This window comes from Scatophagus argus, chromosome 17 (assembly GCF_020382885.2).
Source record: "Scatophagus argus isolate fScaArg1 chromosome 17, fScaArg1.pri, whole genome shotgun sequence".
NCBI classification, from domain to species: domain Eukaryota; kingdom Metazoa; phylum Chordata; class Actinopteri; family Scatophagidae; genus Scatophagus; species Scatophagus argus.
In genome coordinates this window covers 480,645-488,267 of record NC_058509.1, presented here as the reverse complement: position 1 = coordinate 488,267, position 7,623 = coordinate 480,645, and the positions used below count along the sequence as shown (strand labels likewise).

The window sequence follows — 7,623 nt, the reverse complement described above, 5'->3', positions numbered from 1 at the left end:
AAATATGGGTGCGACATTTACAGCATGCGCAGGCATTTTCATGGCTGAATGAACACTTCAGCCGTAGATTCCCGTATGAAGGAACCTCTGAGTGCTTACAGATACCTGGACGACATCTGGAGTGTATTGCTGCCTTCGATTTCTACTCGTAAATCGCAACTCTGCGCTTGGAGTGACGTCATATCCGTTAAAGAACCGAGTTGGATGTGTGCCACAAAACAAGGCAGTTCGTTCGTCTTGTTATTCAGCCATTGTTGTTATAGCAACACTGTCCACGGCTTTTATTCATGGTGCTTTTGCACTCCTACGTGGTTTTCCCGAGATGTTTGAAGTCGAAAGTGGCAAATCAAACGCCACCGGAAGTCGGAATTCCAACGTGTGTGTGCGTTGCGTGTTTTTAGCGCAAGTTGGAAATCGAATCCAGCATATGACCATGCTGTGGAGTTGTTGGATATGTTGGATATGAACACTTGTGAGGGAGCAGATTCTTGAACACTAACAAGCAGGATTTGAAAATACACTCTCATGCTCTGAACCCACACACACAGTGCTGGTAGATTCCACACAGCAGGGAGGATTTCCAACAGGCCACTAGAGGGCACTGCAGCCCCTCTCAAACACACCAACAAACGAACCGTGTCTGCACGTCAGGGGAAAAAACTGCAGAGCAGCCAATGTAACCTGACTGGGTATGGATGGTAGGACAGCCTCGCTTGTTTCACAGCATTTCGAGGAAGATGGAGACACGCAGCAGTACATTTCATACACGGCACATCAGTTTGGGCTTCTGCACCACAAAGAAATCAGAGACGGACGGCCGCTAAAATAACAGGATCTCTAAACTCCCCAGAGGTCCACACAAAAAAGATGAAGAAACTTCATCATCATCCTCATTTGTTGGGAAGAAAAACACACAGGTGTTGAGTTCGATTTTAGATTTAGTTTTAATTCACACAGTTCATAGCTTATCAAAAACAGACCTGAAATAAACGCTGTACAAAAACAAGACGGAGAACAGGTGAGGAGCAGCAGGTGAGTTTTCTGTATCAGGACATCTTCTGAAAGACAAACACCAGGTAGATGCCTGGACAGGACAGAGAGGAGAGGACAGGTGAGTTACTTCACTTTCAACAAGTCTCACTCTGCCAGCTGTTAGCAGCTGCCTTTTCACGGCTTCACTTGAGTCAGGAGCCTCCTCAAGCTGCTCACATCACTTTTCCATCCGTCCTGCTGTCCTGATTCAGGTGGGGACCCACTGTGCTGTCTCAGAGCCGTGTTGTCCCTGCTCTGACAGGATGCTAAGAATAATGTTGACTGGGGTCATTTAGATGTGACTGCTCGTCTTCATCACGGGAGGACGATGAAGGCACCGGGTTTCTATCACCACTTCCTGTGACTGACCTCAGATGTGAACCAAGACACTGACAATACAAGGAACATCAAGATTAAAGTGAAACTTACTGGTCGCCTCCCACTCGGACCGGCTCAGCGTGCCCTGCACACAAATACACACGCACAGTTAGACCAATCAGAAGCAGGCGCCGCTTCACACTGCGCGTGGTCGGCACACTCACCAGCGGCTGCTTCCCTCCGGCTCTGCTGCAGTGCTCTTTAGCATGGCTGTACTCTGCCCTGCCGTCGGTGGCCTGTCGACCTCCATCCTCACAGGGAAACGGCTGCCAACACGACACACAGTTCAACAAGTTAACTGCAGTACACAGGAAGTACTTCATGTTACTGCAGTACACAGGACTCTGAACACCGACAACACGTGTCCTACGTGTGGACCACACAGACGTGTTCGTTGCTGTAGCGTTTACGACGTTCACTTCTCTGTTTTTATGGCAAAGTGATAAACAGCAACACACCAACTCCACAACCAATGCTTACAACCGATTATTGATTGTTAATGAACAGCTTCACCTCCAGAGCCATCATCTTCATCATGAGGCTGCGATGCTGCTCCTTCTTCACCTTCTCCTGGAAGAACTCGGAGAACCTCTGCTTCAGCACCAGACGCATGTTGTAACGCTTAGCCATGCTGACACAAACACAGAGCAGAGAACACCTGAGTGCACCTGAGTGCAGCAGCTATGGGCTGGTTTCACAGGCTGCTCAGCTGATTGTTCTTGTGTGTGCAGCACAAACAGAACTGATTTGTATTGAGTTTCATTTTGATTCCCATAAGCTGACATTCAAAATGACGTCTCACTGTTCGAAAAGAGGAAAGTAGACGAGGAACTCTGGAACGTCGACCACGTCCTCCAGGCTGAAGTGATACTGACATCTGAACAGGGGGTAGGAACCCTTGGACTCAAAGGAGACTTTAAAAACCTCGTTACCAAACGTCAGAGAGTCCGAGGCCTCCAAACGCTTCCTGCCAGGGAGGAAGAGGGAAAGGAGAGAGAAGAGGATTGTGTAAGCGACTTCAGAAATGACTTCTTCATGAGGTTTCACAGACTGGAGACACCATCATCAGTCGCTGCTCTTACACGAGTTCGAAGGCGTCCGGCGTCGTGCCGATGAAGAAACCTCCTGGTTTCAGACGCTCGCAGGCGTTTCTCAGCATCATGTCGGCCTTCTGCTCACTCTCAAACGAGTAATGATAAACAAACTGACAGCTGCAGACGTCAAACATCAGCTGAGGGTCGTCCAGCTTCTCCGACAAAACCTCCTGTGCACACAGACCACAGCGGGAAGAGTCACGACCTTCACCTGGATCTGCGTGTGCTCACCTGATCTGGGACCAGCAGCTCTACCTTGGTGCAGTCCGCGGTGATAAACTGAGCGCTGAAGATTTTCTCGTTGGCGTGACTTTTCTTCTTCATGTCTTCGTACCGACTCTGACACTGGTCCACCGACACTCCAGCGATATCTGAAAACCAACGTGTTGATTATCAACCGGATCAGAGGTTCCCTCAAAGCCTTCCTAAAGTGATACACCTGTGATTACCTGCGCAGACCAGGTGACTGATCCCTCCTCTCCTCCACTTCAGCAGGTCTCCTCCTTTTCCACACCCGAGGTCCAACACGGACAGCCGCTGAGAACCCGCCCGCCGCACCTGCTCCAGGATCTCACCTGTCGACCAAACAAACAGCCGGCTGAATCCGGTATGTACAAGTGACAGCCAATCGGGGGACAGTATTGATTGATTATCGGCTACCGATCAGGACACTCTTCAGCCAGTTGTTGAAGTTTCTCATGAAGAAGATTCTGCTTCGACTTCGAGCAGCCAAACCGACTTCCTGCAGGCTGTTGTAGTGACTCGCCACTTTGACGCTGTGATCAGTCACCTGAAACTCAATAACACGACATCAGTAATCAATCACGCCAAATCAGATTGACTTACATCAGGCAGGAAATCTACCAGCTTCTTGGTGGGGACGTCATCCTCCTCCTCCTCCTCACGTCTCCTCTTCATCACCTCCTTCTGCCCTCCTCCTCCCTCTGCCACAGTTTCTGTTCGGGCAGGCTGAAGCTCCATCGTTCACACTGAAATAGGAAGAGGAAGCGTGAACATCAGCTTCCTGTCAGGTTGAAACAGAGCCACTTTCACTAACAGACATGCTTTCAGTTCCACAAACGATTTCACGTTTTGTCAATGAACTGATTTTTGGACTTCAATGCGCTGAAGTTATTGAAAACGTCTGAAACAATCCTACACAGCAGAGCTGCCCCCATCAGTCCGTTAATCCATTAATCGATCAGAAGAAAATTAAATGCTGTATGATCATCAGAGGCTAATCGACGTATGGTTTCAGTCGGACGTTTTCTGCTTCCAGCTTCGTAAATGTCTGGATGTGCTGCTTTTCTCTATCAAGTACGACAGCAAACGAGGAGACTCCGGACTGAACTGCACGGCCCTCTGAGGGGCCAACATTCAGCCTCCAGCAGCAGACTTTGTGTGCAATGGGCCGCAAACACAAGCAGCCTCAGTCACAGACGGACTGAGGCTGCACGGACCGACCAGCTTTTCTGTCCGTTTGCACCGCTAACGTTAGCCGTTAGCTAACAGCTCCTCCTGCGTTCGGTCCGACACAAACTACAGCCAGCCGGAAACACACGCTGCATTCCGGTCCGCCAGCTGTGCAGAAACAAGCAGTTACAGTCGCACATAACGTGTAAAAATCTTTAAAACACTAAACAAACACGAACCTTACGGTGCTCTGAACACGGGACCCGAACACTTCTGGGCCGCTTCCGGCTGTGCTGCGTCATATTACTGCGCCACATCAGAGGCAACACGGCGGTGACGTTGTCTCTGTACAGTTTGGTTCATGTGCACCGATCAATCAACACAATGATTATTGATCGTGTTGAGTCCTGGTATCACAGTCACCCTGCTGGATTTAAAGGTTTGAAAATTCAGATGTGCAGTAACTGAGGAAGACTCAACAGTACACATTCTTCATCCAGAATGAGTGATGCCCAAACGTCTCAAAGCCAGCAAGATGATGAGAAGAGAAGAAGACAGAGATGCCACCACACACGTCTACTGGACCAGACTATGGGAACATGTAGTGACAGTAAATGCCACCAGGTGGAGCTGTGACTGCACTCTCATGAGGGTGCTGGAACCTTCAGGAACTTGACGGCTGATGACTGGAGGTTCACCTGCTGCTTCCTGTCAGACAGGAAGTCAGTGATGCACCTGCAGGTGCAGTCAGCTGGAGGATCCTGGCAGGTTCAGGTCATCACTTATCTGACACTGCAGGAATAATAAACATGTTTTTATCAAATATTTGAGCGCTCTTTTGTGCCCAGTAATAAAGTACAGTCTGTCTCTGTGCAGCTGAGATAATTTAATGTTGTCTGAGTGAACCTTCACACAGCAGGCTGTCGTGTCCAGCAGTCTGTGAAAACACATTCAACATGCTGGTGAGCTGAAAATCACAACACGAACATTAAGTGTGCATGAAAGGTCAGAGCAGAGTTCAGAAAGTTGACCTTGTCACTAAAGTGAACCTGGCTTACTGAGCGTCCCTGACCTGAGCCTGACAGTGAAGGTTAAGTGGACCCGATCACTGACGATGTGACGGTTCGTGTTGGTGCCTCAGACTGGATGAGCTGATGCAGACAGACAAAGTGTGCTTCACCTTTATCAGCTGATCCTGGATCAGTTTCCTGCAGTGATCCTGTCTGGTATGTCTGAAATTCGTTCTGCTGATGGAGATCTGACAGATGAGACTTATTGCTGTGCTGGCGGACACTCTGGCCCTCCGGACGGTCCAACGCTCACCGACTCACACTGGAGATCGGTTACCATCCAGAAAGCTAATAACAGCCTGAACTCTTGACGTTAATGAAAAGAACCGAAACACCTCAGAGGACACGTCCTCATCAGCTCGTCCCGTCTGGTCACGTGACACATCGGATGCACGGCGAGCTCGACCTTGAAGCAGTTTAAACTCGAACACAGATCGGACCTGAGGTCAGCAGGGTCAGATGAGGGACAGTTTGAGCCACTGAGCCATTTGTCCACTATGTTTTTCATCAATTCATTTGTTTATCAAAAGGTGAAAAATGACATCAGTGTTTCAGATCTCAGTCCAGTCCGGAGCTTTCAGATTCAGTCGCTGCCAGTCGACCGGCGTCGGTCACTGATGACATCACCTGTGTGTCTGTAGTTAACCTGGGACAATATGCAACCTGTAGACACACAGCTTCACCCCAAATTAGCTTGACTTTAGTCAGTGCGAGTTTCTACCCGTCTGTCCCCACTGGTCTCTACCAGGTGTGGCCTCAGTGTCCTCGACTCGCCTCCGTCAGTCTCTGGTGTTCCCTACTGGTCTTTATTCCTGTCTGTTGCTGCCTCTGATGATTTTGGGTATGAAACAGCATCAGTGTTCGTAGATGTTATTTAGCGGTCTTCTTGTGCTCTGTGAGACGTTGTGTCTTGTGGGACGCCCTGAGACAGACAGAGGATGGAGGGATGGATGGATGAAAGGATGGGAGGACTGATTAATGGATGGCAGCTCTATAAACATGTAAATCTGACCTTACTGTGTTTCAAAGCCGCAGCGTTGGCTGAATGAAGCAGCGCTGCTTTAAAAAGCTTCTTCAGCCGTTCAGTCGACTCTCCTTTTACACAGAAAGACGTTTTCAGACAGAAGAGGCTTTGATACTCAAATACCACACAGCCCCCCAAAACCCCCTCCGGCCCCCCACCGCCTCCATTATCACCGAGTGTGTCTGAGGGGATCTCCGGGGACAGGAGCTATTCTACCTGCCTCTCCATTACGGTGCGCACACACACACACACACACACACACAGCCAGCCGTGTTTCCATCAGTTTTGGGGACATCACACAGACTAACATGACTTACATTCATCAGACTTAACTACCACCTACCCGTAACAATAAACATTACCTGCCGAATCCGAACCTCAGCCTAACCCTTAAAGCAACTCTTCACCCTAATATTTAATGATTTAAGTTGACTTGACTTGAGTTTTGTCCCTGTGAGTAAGGCGGGTCCTCACAATGTAGCTGTGTAAACAGATTTTTGTCCCCACAAGTACAGGAATACACACGCACACACATGTGCGTTAGCTGTATGTTTCCCCACTGAGGAAGTTACTACAACAGAATATTTTAATATATTTACTGGCAATATATTTGTATGTATTTTCATTGCTGTCATTTCTGCTGCGTGTGTCAGTGTATGCGTATGTTTTGTGCATGTATTCATGTACGACTGGCCTGAGTCATACGTAATCAATTTGGAGACCAGCCGTGGTCACGTTTGTTAAGGTATCCATAGCAACAGTTAACTCAGGAAATTTGTATGAGGTAGTTTATGTCGAACAATAATGTTTAAAACAGAAATGATTCAATATGACCAAGGACAAAACAGGATGTCCTGAGGGCTGGTTTAAAGGTGAGGGCACAGATGGACTCTGGACACCTGGAGGGATCCCCCTTCTGTCACCCTAATGCCTCCCTAAAAAGAAGACACTGTGTCAATAAAACTGGACAGAATCCGTCTCGGTATGTTGGACCGCTGGTGAAGACGTGTCCGCGTTGTCTGTCCCTCTGAGGAGAACTTCCATGTCCGACACAGGGACAGTCACAGAAATCATTCTGTTGGTCCAAATGGTTTGATCAATGAGTTCATCATACATGATATAATAGAATATTAATAATGCCAACCATATAACAGTCAGAACATTTTTTTCCTTCATGACATTATAAAATCCGCCCATCAGTGAAGTCAGATGTCCTGATCGGAGGTACCTGGTTCAGGTGTTCCAGGTGAGGCGTCATTGTTCTGCTCTGATTGTTCCCCAGCTTCTATCAGAGGGATCTCAGTCTGGAGGCCTCAGTGTTCTGATGTAACCGGAGCTGCTCTAATGTCCAGGTTCACTGGTGGAGGGGGATTCCCTGAACTGTGAGGACGTCAGGAAACCCCACAAAGAGTGTGTGTGTGTGTGTCACTGTGAGGACCGCTTCAAGGTTTACACTGAGGACAAAACATTTCTATAAGGAGAAAGCATTTTAGGAAAACTGGAAACAACATGTTAACAACATGTTAAAACATGAACAGCTCTAACAGCTTCCACTCTTCTGTGAAGGCTTTCCACAACATGTTGGAGTGTTTCTGTGGGAATTTGTGCCCAT

General features: G+C 48.3%; 1 protein-coding gene across 4 annotated transcripts; it reads right to left on the bottom strand.

Moving 5' to 3' along the window:
* Window positions 1–928: 928 nt before the first annotated feature.
* rnmt (RNA (guanine-7-) methyltransferase) lies at window positions 929–4,318 on the bottom strand. 4 transcript variants are annotated; one of them, XM_046417223.1, is made up of 11 exons: window positions 4,162–4,318; window positions 3,369–3,493; window positions 3,165–3,300; window positions 2,954–3,079; window positions 2,760–2,875; window positions 2,493–2,674; window positions 2,213–2,377; window positions 1,924–2,041; window positions 1,575–1,676; window positions 1,462–1,495; window positions 929–1,084 (listed from the first exon to the last, which is right to left on the bottom strand). In XM_046417223.1, exons 2-11 carry the CDS (start codon window positions 3,483–3,485, stop codon window positions 1,047–1,049), a joined length of 1,134 nt encoding a protein of 377 aa, XP_046273179.1. In that variant the 5' UTR covers window positions 3,486–3,493; window positions 4,162–4,318; the 3' UTR covers window positions 929–1,046. The 4 variants fall into 4 exon arrangements, with proteins under 4 accessions (XP_046273179.1, XP_046273181.1, XP_046273180.1 ...); XM_046417225.1 differs by having other exon boundaries at window positions 3,165–3,294; window positions 4,162–4,317; XM_046417224.1 differs by having other exon boundaries at window positions 4,157–4,303.
* Between the last annotated feature and the right edge of the window lie 3,305 nt (window positions 4,319–7,623).